This window comes from Fomitiporia mediterranea (genome assembly GCF_000271605.1).
Source record: "Fomitiporia mediterranea MF3/22 unplaced genomic scaffold FOMMEscaffold_8, whole genome shotgun sequence".
Lineage (NCBI taxonomy): Eukaryota > Fungi > Basidiomycota > Agaricomycetes > Hymenochaetales > Hymenochaetaceae > Fomitiporia > Fomitiporia mediterranea.
The window spans coordinates 1,858,074-1,881,989 of NW_006760393.1; the positions used below are offsets into that span (position 1 = coordinate 1,858,074).

General features: G+C 48.8%; 10 protein-coding genes across 10 annotated transcripts; 6 read left to right on the forward strand and 4 right to left on the reverse strand.

The window, feature by feature from the left end:
* Window position 1: 1 nt before the first annotated feature.
* Window positions 2–1,067, reverse strand: FOMMEDRAFT_110953 (uncharacterized protein; the record flags this gene model as incomplete). Its single annotated transcript, XM_007268482.1, has 5 exons — window positions 2–80; window positions 137–479; window positions 579–802; window positions 868–897; window positions 957–1,067. The coding sequence occupies 5 exons, from the start codon at window positions 1,065–1,067 to the stop codon at window positions 39–41; spliced, it is 750 nt and encodes a 249-aa protein (XP_007268544.1). The 3' UTR covers window positions 2–38.
* Window positions 1,068–1,226: 159 nt separating this feature from the next.
* On the reverse strand, window positions 1,227–4,715 carry FOMMEDRAFT_110956 (uncharacterized protein; the record flags this gene model as incomplete). The annotated part of the gene is made up of 12 exons (XM_007268483.1): window positions 1,227–1,868; window positions 1,926–2,119; window positions 2,176–2,197; window positions 2,254–2,321; window positions 2,373–2,410; window positions 2,461–2,495; window positions 2,552–2,836; window positions 2,897–3,036; window positions 3,092–3,711; window positions 3,769–3,844; window positions 3,898–4,333; window positions 4,402–4,715. The coding sequence occupies 12 exons, from the start codon at window positions 4,713–4,715 to the stop codon at window positions 1,541–1,543; spliced, it is 2,556 nt and encodes an 851-aa protein (XP_007268545.1). The 3' UTR covers window positions 1,227–1,540.
* A 700-nt stretch (window positions 4,716–5,415) lies between these two features.
* Window positions 5,416–10,284, forward strand: FOMMEDRAFT_158400 (uncharacterized protein; the record flags this gene model as incomplete). Its single annotated transcript, XM_007268484.1, has 9 exons — window positions 5,416–8,073; window positions 8,127–8,405; window positions 8,459–8,809; window positions 9,108–9,145; window positions 9,206–9,347; window positions 9,406–9,509; window positions 9,574–9,662; window positions 9,722–9,922; window positions 9,977–10,284. 9 exons carry the CDS (start codon window positions 5,416–5,418, stop codon window positions 10,282–10,284), a joined length of 4,170 nt encoding a protein of 1,389 aa, XP_007268546.1.
* An 80-nt stretch (window positions 10,285–10,364) lies between these two features.
* On the reverse strand, window positions 10,365–12,081 carry FOMMEDRAFT_110958 (electron transfer protein 1). The gene is made up of 3 exons (XM_007268485.1): window positions 11,543–12,081; window positions 10,998–11,488; window positions 10,365–10,939 (listed from the first exon to the last, which is right to left on the reverse strand). Exons 1-3 carry the CDS (start codon window positions 11,824–11,826, stop codon window positions 10,437–10,439), a joined length of 1,278 nt encoding a protein of 425 aa, XP_007268547.1. The 5' UTR covers window positions 11,827–12,081; the 3' UTR covers window positions 10,365–10,436.
* Window positions 12,082–12,259: 178 nt separating this feature from the next.
* FOMMEDRAFT_89879 (bola-like protein) lies at window positions 12,260–12,668 on the forward strand (the record flags this gene model as incomplete). Its single annotated transcript, XM_007268486.1, has 2 exons — window positions 12,260–12,446; window positions 12,511–12,668. 2 exons carry the CDS (start codon window positions 12,260–12,262, stop codon window positions 12,666–12,668), a joined length of 345 nt encoding a protein of 114 aa, XP_007268548.1.
* Window positions 12,669–12,936: 268 nt separating this feature from the next.
* Window positions 12,937–13,326, forward strand: FOMMEDRAFT_135504 (uncharacterized protein; the record flags this gene model as incomplete). Its single annotated transcript, XM_007268487.1, has 1 exon — window positions 12,937–13,326. The coding sequence occupies one exon, from the start codon at window positions 12,937–12,939 to the stop codon at window positions 13,324–13,326; it is 390 nt and encodes a 129-aa protein (XP_007268549.1).
* A 768-nt stretch (window positions 13,327–14,094) lies between these two features.
* Window positions 14,095–14,719, forward strand: FOMMEDRAFT_158403 (uncharacterized protein; the record flags this gene model as incomplete). Its single annotated transcript, XM_007268488.1, has 4 exons — window positions 14,095–14,238; window positions 14,292–14,364; window positions 14,421–14,537; window positions 14,592–14,719. The coding sequence occupies 4 exons, from the start codon at window positions 14,095–14,097 to the stop codon at window positions 14,717–14,719; spliced, it is 462 nt and encodes a 153-aa protein (XP_007268550.1).
* A 1,371-nt stretch (window positions 14,720–16,090) lies between these two features.
* FOMMEDRAFT_110963 (uncharacterized protein) lies at window positions 16,091–18,573 on the reverse strand (the record flags this gene model as incomplete). Its single annotated transcript, XM_007268489.1, has 8 exons — window positions 16,091–16,511; window positions 17,017–17,067; window positions 17,315–17,410; window positions 17,519–17,591; window positions 17,779–17,856; window positions 17,963–18,102; window positions 18,184–18,215; window positions 18,357–18,573. 8 exons carry the CDS (start codon window positions 18,571–18,573, stop codon window positions 16,437–16,439), a joined length of 762 nt encoding a protein of 253 aa, XP_007268551.1. The 3' UTR covers window positions 16,091–16,436.
* A 253-nt stretch (window positions 18,574–18,826) lies between these two features.
* On the forward strand, window positions 18,827–20,134 carry FOMMEDRAFT_169427 (uncharacterized protein; the record flags this gene model as incomplete). Its single annotated transcript, XM_007268490.1, has 3 exons — window positions 18,827–19,556; window positions 19,626–19,813; window positions 19,851–20,134. The coding sequence occupies exons 1-3, from the start codon at window positions 18,835–18,837 to the stop codon at window positions 20,132–20,134; spliced, it is 1,194 nt and encodes a 397-aa protein (XP_007268552.1). The 5' UTR covers window positions 18,827–18,834.
* A 2,373-nt stretch (window positions 20,135–22,507) lies between these two features.
* Window positions 22,508–23,484, forward strand: FOMMEDRAFT_158408 (uncharacterized protein; the record flags this gene model as incomplete). The annotated part of the gene is made up of 2 exons (XM_007268491.1): window positions 22,508–22,732; window positions 23,224–23,484. The coding sequence occupies 2 exons, from the start codon at window positions 22,508–22,510 to the stop codon at window positions 23,482–23,484; spliced, it is 486 nt and encodes a 161-aa protein (XP_007268553.1).
* Window positions 23,485–23,916: the final 432 nt, after the last annotated feature.

Genomic DNA, 23,916 nt, shown 5'->3' on the forward strand with positions numbered 1-23,916 from the left:
AGTGGAAAACAAATTGGTTATATTAACAAGTATTACTTCTATGCGAACTCTGGTTGGCAAAACTCTCCCGGTCCGTAAGGCTAAAGACGTGAAACAGGATGTCAGTATCGCTTTAGAGCCAAGGCACGAGCCTCACCTTTGAAGTCAAAGCCGTAAGTCCAGCCGAGTTCTCAGACGTCTTCCTTCCGCTCTGCGGTCCCGGCGTAGGCGTCTGTCCCTTCGCGAACGTATCAAGAATTTTGACCGTCGATTCGGCCGTGAGGTCCTCGTAATACTCGTCATTGACGACCATCATAGGTGCATTACTACATGCACCCTGGCATTCGACCTCTATTACGGTGAACTTGCCGTCTTTTGTCGTTTCGCCCGGTTTGATGCCTCCGAGGTGTTGGCAGACGGTGTTGAGGATCTCGGTTGAACCGCGCAGCATGCATGGTGTCGTCGTGCAGACTTGAACGAAATTCTTGCCTATTGGAGAGCTATACGACGCATAAAAAAATAAAAAGATAAAATAATATACAGTCAAAATACAAAAAAAATCAATTCTATGCATAGGTAAGGAAGTAGGAATGACGTACCGGTTGAACATAGTGTAGAACGTAGCAACCTCATATACCCGCATAGGTGGCATCTCCAACAACTGCGCAACGTAATTCATCACGCTAATACTAGTCCATCCATCGTTTTGCCGTTGCCCGAGATCTAACAAAGGGATAACGGCGGCTTTCTTGTATTGAGGTGGATAGTGCGAGATGATTTCTTTTGCGCGTTTGAGGTTCTCTGCGTTGAATTCGAAGGGAATCTACAATATGCCCATGTGAGTTTTGGGCTTTCGCATCTAAGGAAGCATAAAGCATATCTGTTTACTTTTGGGTTGTTAAAGCTGGTGTCACGGTGCTAAAATGGAGGACGTTGAGTGCTGGATCTGAAATGACGAGGATAAATGGCCTACTCACAACGAACAGCGCATCTGACCGACGTGCCACGGACGAGGAGAGTAGTCTCCGCGAAGCGAATGCGCGCGATGTGCTTGCGCGACTCGCCGCTCTCCGTGCTGCACTGAACATATTGAATGAAGTTACTAACGTTGAGTAGGAACTCAAAGCGTACACTGATGATGTGAAGGTCCAAAAGAGGTAATTCTCACAACCAATCATAGTACGCAAATTGGGTCATTTTAAAGTCTGAGACTCTCTCACTTGCAATTCTACAGCCCACATAATTGAGGCCGTGAGGGATTTATTGGCAAAATGAATGAACGACACGTATATACATGCCCCTACTACATTACGATATGCCAGTCAGGAAAGGACAAACAGAAAACCAGGAGAAAGGAAGTAAAAGAGAAATTTTGGCCTCTAACGGCCACATATGTTATCTAATATGCAAGTAAGCTGGACCAGCACCATGCAAAGCGCCTTCGAGGCGTCAGTACCACCCAAGTGTGTTTATGTGATAAAAATGAGGAAATGAGTTTATATGCAAAGATGCAGTAGTGTTCAGTGATGCAATGCTTTTCGTTTCTTCCAGACGATATATTTTATCCATCCATAGCGCGGTAAGCGCCTTTCTTCCCACTTCGGCTCTTCCGTGCGCGCAAGAGGCTTGCGTCACGTTTCTCCGGTGGCGGTAAGAATCCGAGCATAGGCTTCATTTCCTTCGCTTCGTCCTTTGAAATACTGGACTCTTCAATATCACGATTCACGGATGCAGGAGATGCAGGAGCGAAGCCGCCCTCATTGGCACCTGCCCACGTGAGTGGCATAGGAGACAGGTAGTACGTGATGTCGAGTTGTCGGCAATAATATGTTGCTGCTGCGTAGAAGGCCGTCTTTCTGGTGTTTCGAAGGCCCCAGTCTTGCCAATTACTGTAACACATTCAGTACTACGTACGAAAATTCAATAAGGAGTGATGAAAGAGGTACCTGTTATGAGGAATCCCGATCGTGACTTTCATGTACCGCATAAACTCAATCTCTTGAATGGCGATGCTCGTTGAGGGGTCGTACATTCTGTTCTCTTCGGTCTCAAGCCAATCATTTAGGGATTTCTCCAGTGCATCGAGTTTATCCAGCGAAGTCCGCCAGTCAATGAACAGCGTGCACAGCTCGGTGCTTTTCTAAGGCAAAGGAGTAAATGAGAAAGGTATTCGCAAGTACAAATGGCTAGACGTACATCACTCCGACGGGCATTCGTGCTACGGGAAGAAATTGAGGATATTGGACAGGACATGCGATTAATGTCGTGACTTACATAAATTTGGCAAACAATTGGCTGTTGAAGTAATATGTTTCTGTGCCGTCCGCCCGAGTAAAGACCGTCTGTATGATCGTTAGTGCAAAGTTCTGGAGCTCAATAGCGGGCCCACTGACAGCAAATAGACCCATCTTCTTGACGACAAGGTTTTCCTCTACAAGTGCATCAATAAGTGGACCAAGAGAGGTGGATGTCGAAACTAACCATCAATGAAACAACGGTCACCAGTGTCATAAGGACTTATAAAGAGTGCAGGTAAGTATTACAGCTAGCCGCTCACGGAGAAACCACGTACTGCGTAACAAACAAGAACATGATCGCGTCGAACAAATTTGCTGCTGTGTTCTTGAAAATGAAACTAGCGGCAATACCAATCGAATATACTGATGAAAGGGATTTGCCAATATTGACCTGGAATACGGAAAGAGAAATGAAGAAGAGAATGATCAAGGCGAATGCCAGGAGAACTTGGTTGAGTGAACGAAGGGCTTCTCCGACGTCGCGCATGCTCCTGCTGAGGAAGCGGCGTTCGCGATATGTCCTAACTACCACGCGTTTGATTTCTACGCGAGCAATGTCACTGGGGGTGTGAAATTGAATCAGTTAAGAGTCTACTAAAGACGTGATTTAGAGACTCAACCCGTTATGGTCAATGTCGAACACTCGGAACGCTGCTAATGCTTCATCGGAACTCGGATAGGCTGGATAAAGGTCCTCGGGTACGAGATAATTGCGTTTCTTATCCCCTTTGAAAGCCAGGAAAATTGATCGAGCGATTCTCTACAAACACGAAGGTAATTCGACACACGTTCATGATCAATGAATGAATACTCGCCTTTGCCTCTTGGGTAGAACCTACAGTCCAGCCGAGACCCGTGAGGTCATCTTCTTCTCCCTGGCCTGTGATGTTCCGGGCGTCAGATAACACAGCCTTCTTTAAGGCCTTTCCGGCCTGCACAACAGCAAGCTCATCCGAAGGGTCTGAATTCCTCCGCACGGGGGTGATGGGTCTGGATTCAGGACTCCTTGGTGGGTACGTGTGGCCTTCATGTGCGTTCGTGACAAGTTGACCGGACAGTGCGTTTGCCGGAGAATCGGGTCTGGACTCCCCAGGTGAAGTGGTCGCACTTGGAGACTTCACGCGTGAATGCTTTTGCTTTCCCTTGCCTTTCTTAGATGATGTCGAGTTATCTTCGGTGTCACCCGCGTGTCCGTCATCGTATGGGTCGGGTGTACCAACACGAGATGTTCCGGCCATGAAATGGGATTTTTCATCATACGGCGTGGAACCACCAGATCGGAAACCGAAAGCTCCCCTGGGAGTAAAGCCACCAAATATTTTCGCTGACGAACGATGATGCCTCGGCTTGAAGTTTTTGAGGTGGTCTATCGTTTTCAACGCAAACTTGAGCTCATCCAAACGGTCCTTGAATGCCGTTTCATGGAAGGCAAAAGCTGAACAACGACAATACTGAGAAGGAGCTTGGTCAAAAAAAAGGTAAATTATCATACCTATCAGATGAGACAACATCCTCTGTATGCTTATTACAAGTGCAAGGAAGAACACAAATTGAACGACTTGATACACCTAGGAGCAAAATTAATCAGATGAATGAACCGCAGAGCACAAAAACAACGTACTCTTGGCGTGTAAGATGCTCGGCTTTCAGACTCATTATCTGCATCGTACAAATGGTAGATATGTTGGAACAATATGACCCAGCTGAGCCACCCAGACGCGCCATAAAAGGCGGGCTTGATCGTATCTTTTACGGAGATGTACAGCTCCACTCGAGATTTCATAGACTCTGAAATATGGCCCCAAACGATAAAAATAGCCCAGGTGACGACGCCGGGAATGATATTAATCAGAAAGGCTAGGAACCATGAAACCAAGAGGTTGGAGGCAGCCCAGAAGAGCCATGCTTCGACATTTTGGGTCACGAAGCGTCTGTGATCGCGGTTGCTGTCGTTGCTGCGTTCAAAATAGAGAAAATGAACTGCGAGGGCGACGCCGACAATGACCGAGGCTGTTATGAAAGAGCCAAGTAAGGTGGATAGGAAAAAGGAGATGATTCTTCGCGAAGACGTTACGGCAGTTAAGCGAGAGCGATTAGTCAAAAAAAGCAAAACAAATCGACGTACTTGACAAAGCGGCCTCTCTCATGCCTCAAACCCATCTGCTTTTCGAACTTCTTTTCCTCCTCGTCGACAAGGTCATCCTCGGTTGACCAATCATAGTCGTCATCTAACTCGTCCTCAGAAGGGGCTAGTGAAGGAGCTCTTGATGGCGGATCGGACGAGTCAAATCGAACTGGCTTGGTCTCGTGAACGTGAACATGTTCTGGGCTGTGAGAGATGTCGTCTGGGTAATGGACGGAGGCTTTTTGGTGGGACTGCTTTGAATTGTCGTGCTTCTCATCGGGGGAGGGGGGGCGTTGCTTGTCGTTGTCGTCCATGAAGGAGACCTGGGAACGGGACTGGTACGGCGGGGCAGAGTTAAGGCTTGTCGGATAACGTCTGTATGGGGGAGTGGGAGGAGGATCGTCGGCTGCATTTGCACTAAGGAAGTCATCCAGGCGTGGATTTGTCGCCATATGTCTGGCACTCGAGGTCTGCTGCAGATGACACGACAAAAGGCTTTGGCTGGTCACAATCACCCCAGACCTGCCTTTTTTACCATCTCATCTTTTCAGTTGCCCACGAACCGGACAGGCAACGCAACTCCCGATATGAGCATATGCACGTCACTTGTGCCTGACACAGGAGCGACCCTCTTTCTTTTTCGGTTCCCAGAGAATCCGCATTTCTCCTGTTCTTTCCCCATTCGCTGCATATGTTATTTCTCTCGTTTTGCCGCATATCTCTCTGTGGTGTTTATCCACTCTCCATCCCATCAGCTCACCATCCTGCCTGCTGTAGATTGCGACGATATATCAATTGATCTTATCACACACGGTTACTAGCGCCGATTACTTCTGGATCCGGATCAGCGATCCTCGGGATGGATTTAATTTATATCACGTGATATTTATTACAAAAGCATGTTACATAAGTCTCGCTTACCAATTGCATGTTCTTTGTTTGTCGTCCGTCCGCCTTTGGTCTGGAAGTTGCTCGTCGCTGCTGCTCCTGACACCTGGTCCACTGTCGTCTGCGATGCACAAAAATCCATTCGTCCCGTCACCATCTTATCCGACTGTTCAGCAGCCACCACTGCCTCCAGGTCCTCCCCCACCTCAGCCAGCAGCTCAGCCAGATTACTCTGCGTACTGGGCGGCTCAACAGCAACCCGCTGCTCAGCCTGCATTCAACCCACAATGGGCGGGCACAAATCCTCAATGGCCTGCCGCTCAGTCTACTCAAGTATCTGTACAAGCTAAGCCGTCTACGGATCAATCGGCAGCTCTTTATGCGAATTATGGCTACGGCGGCCACCAAGCTGCTCATTGGCAGCAACACCAGCACGCACACCAGCAACAACACCACTATGCGCAACCTCCCGCTGCTGTTGCACCATCTGTTGCACCTCAGCCCTACAATCCGTATCAACCTCAAAATGCCGCTACCTATGCCCAGCCAGCGCAGCCATATAGCATCCCCCAGGCACTTCCTCCACCTCAAACGCCTGCTCAGCAACAGTACCGCCCACCTCAAGCTCCACAGCAGCCTTACTTCCAGCAACAGCAACAACAGCAGCCCAGAGGTCCAGCAAGCACACTGCAGCGAACGGCACCGCAGCAGCAGCAGATGCCTCCGGCGAAACGGCCTCGCTTTGACAACACACACCAATCTCCACCTCAACAACCCCGCTTCCAGCAAGCCGTGCAGCCGATGTCAATGCAAGGTGTGCCTGTGGGTCCAAGCAAGCAATCTGGAATGTCTGGACTACCTTCCCAGCCTAGCCAAATGCAATCGCAGGGCAAATTCTCGGGTGGCATGGGAAGGGGTGGCATGGGTGGAAGAGGGCCTAATATGAACAGAGGAGGCCGAGGAGGGAACATGGGGTCAAATCGAGGCATGGGTATGAATCGTGGACATGGTGGAATGCATGGCGGAGGTCGCGGTGGTGGATCCGGCCATTCCAGCAATGCATCGATGCGCAATCATCAATCGCGCGATCGCGGCGGCTTTGGTAACTTCAATCGGAGAGGCGGAAGCTCGTTTAATAACGGGCCGCAGCATCACCAAGGAGGTTCTGCTCGCAGTGGTCACGGAAACCGTTCCGGAGGCTCAATGCATGGTGGGCACGGCGGACGTAGCGGACGATCAGATGGATTCCATCAGCACCGTGCTCTTTCAAACGCTACAAATACTAGTGGCGGCATAGGTAAGCGCGAGGAGAACAGGCGGACTTTGACGGATTTCAAGATTGTTGGTTTGGAAGTCCGAAGCTTGGATTGGCACTGGGGTTACATTCCACCTCAATCTGGTTCCGAGACGATAAAATCCGAAGAGAATGTGAAAGCTGAGGAGTCTGAGCAGATTCTCGAGGCAGCGGCAGCGGAAACGCAGGAAGTTTCTGCCGATACTGATAAATATGCTGTTAAGGAGACGCAGACCGCGCACTCTGCCTCTAACGGAGCTACAGCTGCGCGAATGCGAATTTACTTCCACACACCTCCCTCTGCTGATGATGCTCGTCCTATTCTCCCGACTCCCTCCGTGTCTGATCTGCGTAAAGGGAAACGTAAAAAAGTGGATGATGATGAGGGTGACATAGAGGATGGTATAAGGGCTCCTCCGCCCCCACCCCGCCCACGTGGACACGAAAGTGAGGACAGTCACGCGAATGAGACAGAACAGACGGCCGAATCTGGAGAACATGATAAAAACATTGAACGCGAAAGTGTCGCGCCGAGCGTTGCTGAGACCGGTAGTGAGGCAGACTGGTTAATGGCTGCTATCGTGGATGGTGATGCGGACGCGGATGGCGAAATGGATATATATGAGCAGACTCAAGTTGAGGCTGATGTTAGTGTTCATGACGATGGTGAGCTTCATACCGCCACTGGTGACATGGCTAGAAGTGGACGTCTCGGCGAGATTGTTCAAAACATGTTACCAGTAGACGTCCACACAGACTCACACATTCCTTTCTTCTCTTCTCAAGGTCACTATGAGGCTAATGAATCATTGGTTGAGCCAAAGACTCAGGAGGATAACACTGCTGATACTCAGGTAGCTGACAACGTCACTGGTGACGGTAATGATGAGGCCCCTACTCAGATTGAGTCCCCGGCTGCCTCAATGGTCCCTCCAGAGCCTACTGGGATTCAGTCTGTAAAAGCGGAGGAGGCTGATTCGTCTGTCCCAAGGGAAGTGGCCCATACAGAATCTTCTGTTGCAGAGGCTGGACAAAAGAACGACGGAGCTAGCGATCTGTCTCAAATGAAAGAGGAGAGCATTGAACTGATTGTTTCTTCTATTATTCCCAATGATCCGTCCGAGAACGATGATGGAAAGCCTCAGCCTTCTGACTCCGCCGTTAAGGAGGATATTGGGACTGCCGAGAAACCTGTGACGATGGATGCTGAACATCTTCCGGAGCCCCCAGCGTCTCCAACCTCCAATACGGCGTTTTCTGGTACTTCTACGGGTACTTCCACTGCCAATCCTGATCTTCCTGCCAAGCCCGCTGCTAGCAGCACCAGAGTAGCTTCTGCAAACCGCGTCTCTATTGCATATGCAGCTGGGACCAGGAGGCTTATAGTTGACGCTGATGTCGTGGAGAAGATGACCATTTTCCGTGCTGAAGGCCGGATTGACATCGACATGACGATCGAGCGAACTACGGGTGGATTCAAAGGGATATTGGTACATTTGTCTGCGCTCTCCCATTTCCTTCTCTTAATTTCCCTTTTCCTCAGATTGAAACGCTCAATGAGAGCAAGGCCTATTCGGCCATCACAGACCTTTCTGAAGCTCTGGAATCTGATTCTACTCTTCCGCCGTTTTGGAAGGCGGAATCTGGCACAAAGGTTGTCATAAATGTTCATCTGGACAAGGATCGTCCGCTTTCTGAACCAAAGTGGATAAAAACGGGTGATGTACAAGATTGGTTGAAAGATATGTTTGGCGGGCGGTTCTGGGTTGCTGGCGAAGCTGTCGGTTGGGAGAAAAAGATTGAAGTACGGTACCCCGATCCGGTGAGTATCTTTGCAGTCGAGATCTTGACCACGTCTCACGTCAAAATTCTTAGGCCCCAACTATCCAAACTGTTTTAACAAGTTGGTCTACCAACTCACCAGTCGGTGTAGCTTCAGAGCGATCTCGCTTCTTGAAGACACATATGACAGATGCGGATAATGTGCTTGAAATCTTTTTAAGGCTAGTGAGAGGTGAGAGGGCGACGCCATTCTCACAGAACGCGTCAAGCATCTCTACACCATCGATCCAAGGCCCTTTGTTGGCAGCTCTGGATACATCCTCGCCTCATGCAGCCCAGCAGACGCATGTCTCTTTAGCTGTCATGGCGCTTGTCCGTCTTGCGACCCAGTATGCGGAGCAAGCACTTGGTGAGGGGAAAGGAAAGGAGCAGGTTGATGAGCGAGTGGGCGAGATTATTCGATGCTTGCCTTCGCATCTTTTGTATAAAAGCTTGGATGGGATGTTCAAAGAATGGCGAGCAGAGAAAAAGAGCGGCAGGTAGACAAAAAACGACTTATACTAACTTGAATGGCCTTTTATCCTTTGTAGCTGGTCCGTTTCCCATCCATAGATAGACATTGTTCTTGGGCGTGCCATGTTTGTAGGATACCACGCGAAACATAATGCAATATTCTTTCTTTTCTTGATGAATTACAGAATTACATAAGCGACCGTGTTGTGAGTCCTGACGCGCGTCGAAGGACGCGTCACGCATCCAGCTTGAACACAGACAGCCATGGTGAGTATTCTCTTTCGCGTTTATTATTGAATACAAGAAATAATGCAGAGCGTAGTTTAGGAACACCTACGACTCTGACAATACCGTCTTCTCCCCTCAAGGCCGTATCCACCAGGTGGAATACTCCCTTGAAGCAGTTAAGCAGGGTTCTGCTGTAGTGGGGCTTCGGTCAAAGACTCATGCAATCCTTCTCGCGTTGAAGGTACTGTATTCCATTTTCCCACCTGAAACTCAAGTCTGATTCTCTTCAAATCTTCTAGCGTTCAACGGGCGAGCTGTCTTCATACCAGCAGAAGATGTTCAGAATCGATGACCATGTTGGTATTGGGATTGCAGGATTGACTTCTGACGCAAGGGTGCTGAGGTTCGTAAATAGCTTTTGCTTTAGTTGAGATGATCGAAATCTCACTAAAGGGTATTCTACGCAGTAACTTTATGCGACAGCAGGCTATGTCGGAGCGCATGGTGTTCAACCGTCCAATACCCGTGAATCGTATTGTAACTTCCATTGCAGACAGTATGCGTCCATCTTATGTTTCTACATTCTGGATTTGTGTTTTTCTGATTGTGGTTTAGAGGCTCAGGTTAACACGCAAGAATATGGACGACGTCCCTACGGAGTTGGATTCCTCATTATCGGTCAGGATTCGTCGGGCCCACATCTCTTCGAGTTCTCGCCTTCCGGACTCTCCTTTGAATACTTTGCCATGTCAATCGGCGCACGTAGTCAAAGTGCGAAGACTTATCTCGAACGACACTTTGAGGAGTTTGCGGAATGTAATTCCAGATCATACCCCTTTCCCACTTTATGCTAACAACTCTTAAATCCAGGCACTCTCGAAAAACTGATCGTACACGGCCTACATGCACTCCGAGAGACACTTCAGCAAGACAAGGAACTGACGATTCACAATACGACTATCGGCATTATCGGTCCTGCTGGTGAACTTGAAACCGGTGTACCTCCAGAGGGCCCATTCAGGATGCTTGAGGAAGAGAAAGTAGATCCATATATTCAGATGTTGCCTGCTAGAACGCCATCAACACGGACGGCGGTCTCTACCACAATGGATACCCAGGCGGCGGCTGGTTCAACTCAACCTCCACCAGGAGACGAAGACGTGCAGATGTCCGAGTAGATGCGTATATATTTGTTCCACTTCAATATAAAAACCTTGCAATTCTATTCTTCAAGCTTTTTTTTTTTTGAGAAGGGTGTGTGTGGTATTATGACAAACTAAAATACAAAAGGTGACAACTAGAACCCTTGTTAAGATAGTTCGAAAATGGTTTACGGTTTAGATTGTTTTGAAGCCATTGTCTGCGCTCTCCGCCTCCAAAGCTGAGCAACGGCTCCCGGTTTACGAAGTGTCAAAGCCAGCACGATCGCCATCGAAAGAAGTGCCACGCTCCCAGCCTGGTGTGCAGCAGCAAGAGGGACAGGTACAAGGTACAATAACGTGCTTATTCCAAGCAAAACCTGAAGGTTCGCAACAGCAAATGTTCCCGTAGCAACGCGGAGAGCTGCAGGTGGGAGTGCAGCCCTAAGCGCAGGCCTGCGTGATAGAGCGTACAGAATCCCGGTTGCAGTGTATGTTGTTATCGCGAGCACGCGGTGGTTGAACTGTACGGTCGTCGGGTTTTCGAAGATGTTTCGCCACCACATGTCCGACTTGTCTGGGCGAGTTGCATATGAGGGATTCATGAGCTCGTCGCTTGGAGGAGCAAGGCGGCCGCCCATTAGTGGAAATTCATTGTAGAGGAGTCCTGCGTCGAGACCAGCAACGAAGGCACCTATAAATAATCACGCGTAAATATTCGTGTCCTCTCGAAGAAAGGCAGAAAATAATACCAGAAATAGCTGTCAAGAAGACCAGTGCAGCAAGTGCCCAAGCCTTCGTTCTGAAGCTCCTGACCAGCGGCTGGTGGAGTACGTTCTCCCAAGCAGATCCACTAAGTCCACTCCACGTTCCCATTTGCACGAACTTCCAATCCCGGATGATATTATGCCCAGTAATAAACATCGCTGCATACAACACGAAAGCTGCGCCTAGATGAGCCGCAAGCCTGTAATGCGAAACGCGCGGGACAGCTCCTGGAGTATGCATAATTGAATCTTCTAGGCCGGATTTCACCATGAACCAACCCAGCGCGCCTTGAAGTCCGAGTAACACGGCTAAGCCGGAGAAGTGTTTCGTCATACTTGGCGTTATTTTCCTTCGTAATGCGAAATATGCTAGAGGTCCGACGAAAGCAATGCCTATTAGCCGTCCGAGAACGCGATGACCCCATTCCATGTAGAATATGCGCTTGAAGTCATCCACGGTAAAGTTCGAGTTGAGCCTATCGTCATCATACATATAGAAGTGTGACATTTATAGTAAGTGTAAGACATACAATTTAAATTCCGGAGTCTCCTTGTACTTCGCAAATTCTTCTTCCCATTCTTGTTCAGACAACGGTGGTATAATCCCAGAAACGGGTTTCCATTCGGTGATGCTCAGACCAGATTCGGTGAGTCTGGTAACTCCTCCAACGACGATGACGCCATAGATCATAAGAGTAGTAAACATAAGCCAGTATCCGACGGATGGAGGGGTAAGGACGGGAGGGTCAGACGCGTTCTCAGTGCCGGATTGGGATTGGATGGTCGGATTAGCAGAGAAGAATCGCGGTTGCATAATGCGTCCAGGAATTGTGGTCGGTACGCGTATGGCAGAATATCCTCTGCGAAGGCTAAGAATTTTACTATTGTTGCCTGAATGAGTATTCCATGTCCGTGAAGCAAGTGAAGAGAGTGACGGTGTTGACCGCGAGAGACCTTGCAAAAGCTTTCCAGACGCGGTGCTAAATGAGAAAGATGACCGTTGGTGCAAGAAGCCGTTCCGCAGAGCGCTTGAGCGAGTGCATGGCCTCGCCAGCGTCACCAATAGCGACGCCGACATGGGCATGGTTTCGTTAGTATGTCGTACAACTCTGAAGCGTCGCATGGCTTCGGAACCGATCGCCTTTGCGTCCCGTGACCGCCCGCACTCCGAATCCTTGCACGTTTTGTCAGCGACAACCATTCATTCGTTGAAGCCCTCGGACTCTTGTTCTACCCGTCAGCCTACCATGTATCGGATAGCAAGACATCTGAGGCCTTCAATTGCTAGATTACAACAAAGCCAGACACCCATTGTTCAATGGCGATACTATTCTGTTCCCCCGCGGGAACTCAAACTCGAAGGCGAACGATTGATATATTCCAAACTTCATGAACGTTTCAATCCATCGCGGTTACAGGTACAAGACGTATCAGGTCCGGCATTCACGTTTTGGAAGCCTCACTTTGTTACTGAATAAAACTCTTCGTTTTTGTTCAGGCGGTTGTGGCACGTTCTACGCGATAACAATCGCAAGCAAAGCATTCGCAGACATTCCTATGGTGCAGCAACACCGATTAGTAAACAAAACATTAAAGGAGGAGATTGAAGGAATCCATGGTTTACAGGTAAGTTTGATGTACCTGTGTCGTTGGTGATGTTAAGAGTATTGACGATCATGGTACTCAGCTAAAAACGATACATGACACCGAATCAAGTTAAAATCCCATAAATATCGCCCCTTACCTTTCAGCAGTAACATTATTTGTTCACAACACCACGACTCATGCTTGCAATACAACTTTATCGCGCTCCTTCCGCTTTCCTCCAAAAGGTGGTTCCATTTTAAGGATCACACACGTGGATTACTCCTTGCGTACGGAGTCAAGCGTTGGATTAATCAAGATGAACTAGAAGACAAGACGGATGCGCTGGAACGATACACCACAAGAATGGTCCATTTTCACTCAAGAAGCAAAGGGTTGGATTATGTTCATTTCGCCTCTGGATTTTTCTTTCTACTCCACCGAGCACAAAGGAGTCTTCGTAACTACACACACCGAGATCGAATTCATTTCGTTACAAATCTCGACCTCGACAAGGTCGTCCAGAACGGATCGACTGAACTGGTTAGAAAGACTCGCGTTTACCGAGATCGTTCTCGGCGAGGATGCTTCCAAGGAAAATTCTACCCGGTCGTCAACAGACAAAAACAAAGGCGTCGAAACACGCGTCGGTAGTTACGCATGCAATTGCAATAGTCGTCGACGAAAGGAGCTACAACGCAGCACTAAGCACTTCATTCCTCGAAACTGACCGAGAAGTCCATGACCCCGTTCGTCTTGTTCTTTGGCCAGCTTAATCGACTCGTGTTACGTATCACTTGCTCCTGGTATTCCTTGGGAAATAAAGCTGCCTCGTTTACGATCTTGCGAAATGAGGGTGAAAAGAAACAATTAACGCGATGGATCTTTTGTTTTTCGCCAGTAAACGTATAGAATTTAAACATTTGGTCAAAAGAATCCGAAAAAAATGGACCCTGTGGAGGAGGCCAAGCTGCAAGCGTGGTATGATGTTCGATACCATTTTTTATTTATGGTACAAACCCGAAGAATACTTTTGTCTGCGTCAATATTAGTGTTGCGGCAGACACCGAAATTGTCATACAGCGAACAGCAAACGTACCTTTGATAACCTCGGCATTCTCGGGCACGCTCGCCACATGGGCGGCTTAGAAGTGCTGTCGTCAAGCAATTGCCGCTCTCACATTTTAGACACCAATTCCAATGAGTTCCGATTAACATTTTTCTTCGAGAAAACGTACCGTAGCACTTAACGACGACATAAAAGACATGTGAACACGATGAGTAGCACATTTAGATTGACATAAGGCGCGCCGACGCCGCAGCTGCTCGTAAGTGTCCGCCGGAACCGTATTCATTTTCTTCCGGAAGCCAGTTCACGGGAGTTACCTGCACGTAGAGAGGCATAAGTAGAGATCAAGTTTTACCACTGACTGACATGGAGTGAAAGCAAGAATGGACAGTGGCACGCCGAGCGAATCATGTTCACAAAGTTACGTCTATGTGCACGGTATTCACGCAAGAAGAGCATTTAAGCAACCGCGGAGTTGGCTCGAATCCCTCAATTTGGGGAAATAGCGGAATAGGAACGACGCACGAAGCATATGGTTCCAATTATACGCTCGTAAATTGGTGTGAAAGGCGGGTAAAACTGTAAAAGGGGCCATATGACTATAGACTGCGGCGAAGTGCTCTTAGAATCCAAAGCATGCGCTAATAGAAGCTCGAAGCATAGAGAACGACGAAGCTCCGAGCTCATCGGATAGCCGGTGTCTGCGTGCTGGCCAAGGACTTACACAAGCCTAGATACTCGCGGACCGCCGTAAGCAAAACGGACAGTGGAAGAGCCCAAACTTACCACTCAAGTCGATAAAAATGGAAAAATGGCAAACGCGAGTTACTGGATTTGGAAGTCTCTGCCAAAGAGCATGTGCATTATGAAGTGTGAGTGTGCCTTTGCCGAATAGGTTCCCTGCTACTGAAATTGCACATCCTCAGTTACGAGCAGACAAGCAAATAGAATATCTCAAGTCCTATTTTCGGAACGCCAGTTGCGAAGACGTAGCTCGTGGAATCTGGATGACATTCTCGGCCCAGCCTTGGCAGGGTCTGCATTCAGCAAGTGAGATAGAATGGGCTTTTCAGCTTCCGTTATGCAATGGATGCATAGCGACCTGTCCGGACGAAGCATAATGACAACTGTGAGTTAGCTGCGTTTTCGCGAGCATGGGATGCTTCGTTCCGTCTTTGTGCCGTCTGTCGTCAATCATCTATCAGTGACCAACCGACTCCCACCAGCACCAGAAGACCCGAAGGGCAAAAGAAATCCGAGTCGGTGTATGGTAGTTTTCTTCGCACAATATGTTACTGTCGTTTTCTGTGTCCGAGTCGCAGTCAGTAGTATTAGCGCCCGCCGGAAGCCCGACTCGGGTTATCGGCGGAAGCATTCTTTATCAGCTAACGGCAGGTTCGCCAATTGGGATGGAAATGCACTCTCCTTGGGTATTGAGTAGCATATAGGCGCCACTGCGTCGCCGTCATATTGGTATACGCCGCTACTAGTACTAGTGATGAAACTCACGACCATGACTTAATCCACTAAGCTGGAGGTAGTACATCGGAGGCTGATCGGTAACTTTGCCTGCCCGGCATTCTAAAGGATAAGGTTTGAAGAGCCGCCTCGGGATCTACGTCTCGGAGGATTAATTATTTGCAAGCCTCCACCTCGCACGGAGCTTCTGCAAAACCTTCTGCACATGTGTGCATATATTCGTGCATTCGTCGTTAGCTCCTAGGCCTATGCGGATACTCGAGGCATGGAGCTATTTGGATAACAATTAACAACTTCATTCTGAGTATATGATAGCGGTCAAGTGAGGTATCATCTCATTCGATGGATGCACCTGTGTAGGGCCCATGCCCATCGATTAGCCCGCCGCAATTATTATTGTACTGGGAAACGCATACCTGTGCCACTTCGGCGGCGCTCCTTTCGCGCCGTGCTTCCTCGTTCCTCCTGTCCTTATCAAGTCAAAAGAGGGTATCTTCTTCAGTACCAAAGCACCTCCCACCGGAGTCAACGACGTTCAGAATAGAGAGAAGAGAAGGCAAGGACTACCACTAGATCTGTTTCGCTCCAACAGGAGAATCAAACCACCAACGTCGGAATGCCTTTATATGTTGAATCGCTGGTAGTGAGGACGGAGTGGTCCTTAGTACATCAGCTACTCGATATGTATGCAATACAGTAATTCCGCAAAGTTCAGACTCGGGTGGTTTCGAACCCAGTCCGGTAAGTTCTTCATATTTATGTGCATATACCGGGTCCATCGGAGGATACACGCGCCGCATATACTACTTTAGTTACGAGTACATGTATGGGTGTAGTCTCTTACACAGCTTTCCGGTCGCAGATAGTGGTGTGCTATTTCAGGCCAGTAAGGCTGAATGCGCACGTCAGGGGGAAGAATTATCTTCATTTCCGAACATAAGAAGGCATGATCACAAATCGATGTATCTTAAAATTTGTGCGACTGACCTAGTACATGCAGCAATACTGTATAGGATTAGCAGTACAAGGAGCCACATGTCGCTTTAATCAATGCTGTGACAGAGGCTCTGTTAAATTTACTTCACTGGTACCCAAAAGAATAAGTAAAAAACTTTTACAAGCGCTGGTATGTATACACCGCATCGATTCCATCGCCGAGTCTTCCGTTTCTTCGCTTCATTCTAGTCTCTAAGCAAACCTATCCTCTGCTTCCATGCACCGGAAAGTCCGTCTTGCCAGATAGGTTGAACGCGAATCCACCGAGTATCTGCTGCGCGTTACATATGAAAGCGCTAACGTTTCCTCGTCAGACTTAATAGAGAAATTGCATCGCGGGAATAGATAGAAAAATCCGGGTCGTCATCAACCTGCAAAAGAAATACATGCACTCACGGTTAGCATTGTCATATGTTAATCATAGCCACTCAGGAACTTTTAAGGAAGGAATGCAGCAAGTCAGGAAAATGATTGCATATGGGTTAATTTGAATTTCTTGTTGATTGCCTTGAAGGACGCAATGTGCAAGGCACGAACCCGACGTTAAATAAGCCGAAGTAGTCCCGGATATAATGCAACATAATCCAGCACCGATCAGATATCCGCCTCCGATGGAGCGGTGATAGCATCAAGCCGTACTCATGCCTGCCACTAATTGGCGGTAAGGTACCGGAGAATCCGTATCACGATTGTGGGTGTAGTTGATTATGCTGGGTTTTCTCCATAAACTGGCTCGGCCGTATGCGAGTATTGCGAAGTGAAACATGTTGCATCAGGACGTCGAGACGACGGTTGTCCGGGCAGCATTCAACGTCGTTTGAGCGGGGAAAGCGAGGCATAGAAAGAAATTGTATGAAGAAATTGTAATATACTCACCTGCTTCCACTCGAAATGTTTTTTTAGAAGTGTGAAGAATCGTTTGTCAGCCTGCAAGGAGAACATGATGTTTCAGAAACAGTGGCCAACGATTCGGAAGATTCGGTTATTTCGAAGCGAAACAGAATGCGCCCAGTGGCGGGCGCGTTATTCAGTTCAAGATCGGCGCTGCATAAGCACGGTGATCTCGCATTGATGTCGGCATACGATGCGAGTCCATGTGCTCGCTACGCACGAGATCATAGTGTAGAGCGGTGCAGTACTGATCATCAAAAGCTTCCTGTGATTGAAAGCGTACCTTTCTTCGTTTCTTGTAGCAAAATAGGACCTCCGTGCAGGAACCACACACTGGGACTAGGTCGCAGAGCGTCGCGACAAGAAGCGGGAAAGCGGGCTATGTCCGATAAAAAGTGCGCGTTTCAGGAATAGTATGCGTCCGGATGCATAGAATGGAGCAAGAAATGTGGGTGAGTATCACGATTGGTTTAGTGGGTGCGCTGACCTCGAAGTAGACGCAGTCTGCCGCGAGAATGAGGTCAGCGCGGGAAGGAAGCGCATCGGGCTTTGGAAAGCCCCTGCCGTTTGGATATACGCGCCACGGTTGTGAACGGAATCGAGCAAAGGTCGAGTGTGATCGACGGTATGCAATTAAATAGGTAATTGAAACGCGCCGACCAGCGCGTCCATTCGGCGAATTTATAAAATCAATATGGATTATTGAGCCATTGAAATGAAGCGAGGAGAAAAGTAAAGTGAATTAACCAATTATATTCAACTACGTGAGTAGTGTCGCCGAGACCATTCAATGTGACGTTTTCGCGCATAATGTCGAGCATGGGGCTGACAAAGGCGGTTTGGACAGGTTAGTGAGGTTGCAGGCGTAAGCAGGCTCAGGATGCGACATGGAGATTGGAAAGCAGACGAGCGACACGTGTTGGATACATACGCCTGATCTGTAATCCAGACACGGCTGGCTCCGGATGACGCGGCGACAAGTCCAACGAGCCCTGTCCCACTGCCGAGTTCGATGACATTCTTGCCAAGGAGACTGCTTCGAGGACGTCGTGCGATGTATCTACTCAACACCTGGAAGCCCGATCGGGCGGTTGCAATTAGGATCTACGCTTAGCGCGGGAGAATACAAGGGAGAAAAGAGAGAATAAGAACCTCGCCTGCAGGCCATGCAATTCCTCCGCACCCTGAATTTTAAAGCAAGCGAGAAAAGAAAAGCGGGCATGAAAAGAAAAAAGGAAAGGGCGCGGAAAGAAGGAAAGAGAGAAAGAAAGAGAGAGGAATAAGTTACATAATAAAGGATAAAGGAATTACGGAACTAGATTGACCTGGTGACGCATCTACTCGGAGAGAGACGCGAAGAACGTCCCGTAGCTGCTGCGACTTGTCCGCGAACGAGTCATCGCGACAGAGGGTACGATTGGATGGAAACTCAAGCTGTGTAATGTGGTTTATGAGCCCGGGAGGGGCTGACGGAGCAAGCCGGTCGAGGATTCTGAGCTGGCTGAAAGCGTCGTTGTCTGACTCGTTGTCTGACTCTTTCATCGAGGGCTGCTTGTGCTAAGTGCGAAAAAGGCGAAAGGGCTGTATGCAGATTGAGAACCCAAGGTCCAAAAGAAGCCCCGTTCACATCGGTATCGGCGTTACCTAATCAACTAACCGGCAACTAAAGGTTTCTCGTCTCTTTTGTCCGTTCAGCACGGTGTCCGATCTTGGTTTATTATCTCTCAATTGGACACCCATGCCTGCACTACAAATACCGCCACTCCTCCTCCAGTTCCTCCCCGCATTCCCCTCCCGTCAGCAATGGCCTGTCCACGCACGTATCCCGCCATGACAATCTCATACGACCCATACTCTTACTACTGTCCGCCGACTGGCGACGATGATCGCTTCCTTCACATCTCCCGCGGCGCTGCTCGCCCTGCATCCAGCTGCGACCCCCGCCGCGCATCCATCTGGTCGACATCCTCTATCTGCTCTGATGGCTCCTCTCTCGACCTCGATGACCGCGCACATGACTTTGACGACGACGACGACCTGCTCGTAACCCCCATCTCACCCGCAGAGTCCAGCTCAAGTCGGACGTCATGGTCGTCCATGGCCTCGTCATCCTCCAGCACTAGCCGCTGCAGTGCGACTGCTCAGGAGCCTTCCGAGCGCTTCAGACGGACAAGCTCCGGTAAGCCTCGAGGTCCGCGCCCGCTGCCGGCACTACCCACCAGCCAACCTTCCTCACCCTGCTCCATGCCCTCCTCCCTGCCGACGACCCTGCCAGTAAAGGTCACACCTCCGCTCCGTCTCAGTCTCAAGTTTGTTGCCCCTCCCCCTTCGTATGAAGAAGCGATAAGCGCTGGCGCACAAACACCAGTATCAACGTCTTCACAGGAGTCGGAACGGTTACGGCGACCAGCGAGCTATCCAGGACCGTTTCCGTTCGATGCAGAAACAGAAATCGATGCTTCACCTGCAGAATTTCTGACTTCGCCTACGGAAGAGACAATCATTGATTGGGAGCGCATAGAGGAGTACATTGCACGCTGTGACGGGTGATTCGGCATGACGATTCTGCACTGGGAATCTACATGAACGGCTAGAGGCGGGACACGTTTCGAATCGGTCGCTCGGACATCCCGAAGCTACTCCAAAAAGCTGTTTCATACTCTTATCGGACGCGCTCGCATTGTCGCGCACTCGATTATTCCGACGTGTTTAAACCAAAAAGGAGACTTATTGCGCATGCCAAACGCATCGACACCCGAGGCATTCTATGCGCCGTCGCTTGGTAGAGACGGTTGACTCAATAATACGCCACGCGAAAGTTCGCGTTGGGATACGTCAATGGCGGTCAGAATTCATTGGCTTGGTCTGTGATTGGCCAACACCGTCTCCTTCCCGACATCAACGATCTACTGGTGTATTTCACACGCCAGACACATGCAACACGACGATTGTTGCCAACGAACGTAGGATGCCGTCGACGGCACATTCGAGCTTATTCCGACGGTTCATCACATCTCAATCTCAACCTTTTCCGTTCGCCGCTGAGGCACCTTCCATGGAACTCCTTTTGATTTCTTTCTCATCCAAAATTATCAGTTCATGACCGTCACACTTTCATTTCGACTTTCTTCTGCAATTTACCCCAATTCCCTGGCCCTCAACTTCACTCCACTCTCAGATTCATTTCAATTTTTGTCTTCCCTTTCACGCGCTCAGGTCTCACTCCTGGCTTGTCCCTTTCTTCGACTTCCTTATCGCGACTTCCTTGCCTTTTTCGTCGCCTTGCCAATTTTTCTGTTCGATTCCTCTCACTTGAGTTCATAGCGCATTTCAACTCAGCAATTGTAGCATTTTTACCCTCATCCTCAATTTTCCATTGTTAGTCTCCTTCCCGCACTCTTGATGACGACGTAAACATACAATTGTCCCTTAAATACTTGCACACATATATCGGTACCTGCACAGCTGTAATCGTGAAATTGAATAAATCCAGACAAAAATGTCTTAATCTGCTATTCCCTGCCTGCCTGCCTGCCTGCCTTCAACGTGAGCTGTGAGCTGTGCAGTGAAGAATCGAGTCAGATGTCCTCGATAGCGCTAGAAGGTATTCGTATGTACTCGTGCTGAACTGCCTTAAGACGCCTTTGCAGGGAAGAGTCGACCTAAAACGTCGCACATGTCGGATAGCCGACATGCCCGAATGGGAAGATTCCGGCTCCCCAAGGCCTGATACAAACCATGTCCATCCTAGTATCCGTTTTTGGATAAAGGGTGAAATTGCAGGCTCGGTATGAACAAAGAAAACTCAGCCGCAGGATTGAATGAATTGAAGGGGACATCGGGCCTGAGAGACTTTGGCACATGCACAGTTGCGCAGAAACTTTGGAAGGGAGCGCTAGCGCGCATAGCCCGGAACTCTGAAAGCTGCTGCGTAACTACGTGTAATGGTGTACATGCTTCTCAGGTTCATATAGTTCGTATGTGCTCATCGGACGTATCTCAACACAGTTGTATTAGGATTAAATGTAGGGACGTTGTAATGACTCCGCTGCGGGCCTGCGGCGCAGCTGGGACCAACGTACCTACGTGAAAATAATCTTGTCTGTGCGTTGGGGATTTTTTGATCAGTCGCGGCGCTCTGTGCCGATAAGTGGAAGCGGCGCACATGGCTCCATTTCGTTCTTGGAGTCTATTCACAACTTGTCCTTGCTCCCTTTGCAACTAGCCTATTTTCGGCGTTGAAGAGTAATGGAAAGCATGTGCAAAATGTATGCGCGCGAGCGCCGCTCCTTCGCCTTATCCCACGGTTGATAATTGGCTTCGACTCTCTGTCCTTGGTCTCGTCAGATAATCTTACATGGCACAGTCTCGCGTACGCGTCCGATTCCGATTCACGTCGAGTCGGAGTGACGAATCGATCGTCATATTTATTCTTGCTGACTGAAGGCGACCGACGAGCAGGAAATGTGAAATATTAACGAACTGAAGAGTCAAATCCTGTCACGAAGTGCGACTGCAGCGGCGCTGGACACTCTTTTGGACTGCAAGGATGGATAGTCGCCAGGTCTCGCCGATTAAGCTCTCATCCTTCCTAGGCAGGAAATATGACTCGACGGGTGCAGTGCTAAATTTTTCATGACAGCCATGCTCTCTGTCTTGCTTCCATGGATTCTCAGCCATTCTCGTACGAATCCTATTACAGACACAAATAGTACGGCAGCAGAGTCAAGCTTCTCCACTCAGTCCTTAGCCGAGTCGAGCTGCTACCTTCCGGTGTATCCCAAATACTGCAAATGCCCACTGGTTTTATCAAACCTTGTATGGACGAAGATACAACGTATTGACACCGCCTCGGAGCTCACAGTCACACGCCTTCAAGACATCGCCTTTTAGGCAGCATCGCTCTCCTCAGGTAGTTGGCTAGTTTGGCAATCAACATGCCTCTTACACGTGTAGCTAGGTTCATGACCAAGTCTTGTTACCTATGGTTGTAATAGGAGGCCTGAGCTTGTGTACTTCTTTCGAGCCGAGTAGCAATCCGAAAGCAATCACTACTTGCACACTCCGCGGTCCCAGCCAAAGTATCAGAAGCCTTCAGAGGCTTTGATGTACACCTTCTACGCACGCATCAAGTGGGGTGTGTCAATGAAAATAAATATAGGGGTCACAGGATACTTCGTTGTCTGTATCCATAGAGTGAGGATTCGAGGAGAAGACCTGATTTGGTTTGATGGAAGTGTAAGTCAACAAGTACAAATATGATCATTCCTATATTTGTCGACATTCGTTATCCTGATGTTTTCTCACTCAGGCCGGTCGGTGGTTCAATGTGCGCGAGTATTCTCTAGCTTCACACTATTGGAGAAAGACAGATTATTATTGCGATCAGCGCCGGGAGAAACGGCATTCTTATCTCCGAATAAACAAAAGTGAGTGACCACGTTGAGCACCGTTTGTCCTACGTGTTCAACTGAAGATGGAAGATGAGAAGTCTATCGGGAAGCATGTACGCGTCCTCTGGAAAGGCCGTAGAAGCGTGATCCAGCTAACGTATTTGAAATCGCGGAAGGAGACAATCAACGATCCTATGTTACTGCCCGTTGTTGAGAAGTGTCCTCACGTTACCCAACTTCTTGCAATGGGAACCATCTTCAACCGAATCAATGACACCAGGATAACTTTACCGTGTTCACGGTGTCCAGTCTGTTGTCCGATTCTCTCTCTTTGGCCGGCTATCAATTGATCGCGGTGACGTCCATCTTAGCATCCATCCTCTTGTCTATGCAAGGTTAATCAATGCATCACTGCCTGTGCCTTCATCACGTATCAAGACTATATGTACCTCTCCTGGCGACTCAGGAGAAGAAATCGCTCTCCTTCTAGTTCCATTCAACTGATCGGGTCCTCTTGGGCGATATTTACACTTTGCATCTTGTTCTTGCCAATATCCATCACTTTCACTTGCATCTGTGGCGCAGCGCTCTAGTACTTTTCCCTTGGGATTTCTATTTTCTCCTATTTGTAACCTTCACCATATCTATGCCTACTTAGCACTGATCTGATGTTAATCTACCAGTATTCCATGCCCTCGATGGTGATACAACCGCACAAAGGATGATTGTGGCGTATACATACCCGTCTCATCCATCTTATTGATTGAGGCATGTTCACTAACTCCTCGTCTCTCGAAAGCCAAAACACGCGGTCGAAGGCTACAATCAAAAGCATATGAGTTCAGACTTATTTGAACAACCAGCGATCAATGTTCTCGGAGCGGCGAAGTGCGGAGTGATGAAGGGTCGGGAAACAGACTCGAAACCGGTGGGCAAAGAGACAGGAGGATCTACATGCGCCGACGCTTCTCCCGTTGACCATCAAGATGTCGGAGGCCTCTCCATGGGCTTCTCTTTCATCGTCGGAGAAGACGTGGTGTTGTCTATGGCCGGAGAGTGATCGCGCCGAGAGGCACAGAGAATCGTATATTCTTAACTCCGAGCCTGTAGGTCCTGTTTCATGGGTAGACTCACAGGTACAGTTGCAGCAATTAAAGTCAGGGCTTTAAAGTTCATTGCTACTGAAAAGTCACTATTTAGCCAAATCATCTAAGCATTTTTTTCTTGTCATCTGGGTTGTCTCGGTGAGTGTGTGCAAAAGCAATATTCAGCTGATCGGACTCAAATGTCGTGATTCGCACAGAAAGGATGTAGAACTCTACGGTTACGATTAATGGACCCTGTATCCGGACATCTACTACTTTGGCCGCTCGTGGCAGGAATATAGCCTCAGTTGCCGTAGATCCGCTCGCATCTGCGGATAAAGAGAGATTGATGACTTTGTAAGTGCCCGGCGCAATCTGCAGGCAGCACTCTAATATGATGATCATCT

What these genes read in the sequence shown, in the direction of transcription:
- FOMMEDRAFT_110958 (XM_007268485.1), bottom strand. Translation starts at nt 11,826, where the DNA reads ATGCAACCGCGATTCTTCTCTGCTAATCCGACCATCCAATCCCAATCC. An exon ending in GAGACTCCGGAATTTAAATT is followed by an intron (nt 11,489 to 11,542) that starts GTATGTCTTACA and finishes TGATGACGATAG; the next exon opens with GCTCAACTCGAACTTTACCG. An exon ending in CTTCTTGACAGCTATTTCTG is followed by an intron (nt 10,940 to 10,997) that starts GTATTATTTTCT and finishes GATTATTTATAG; the next exon opens with GTGCCTTCGTTGCTGGTCTC.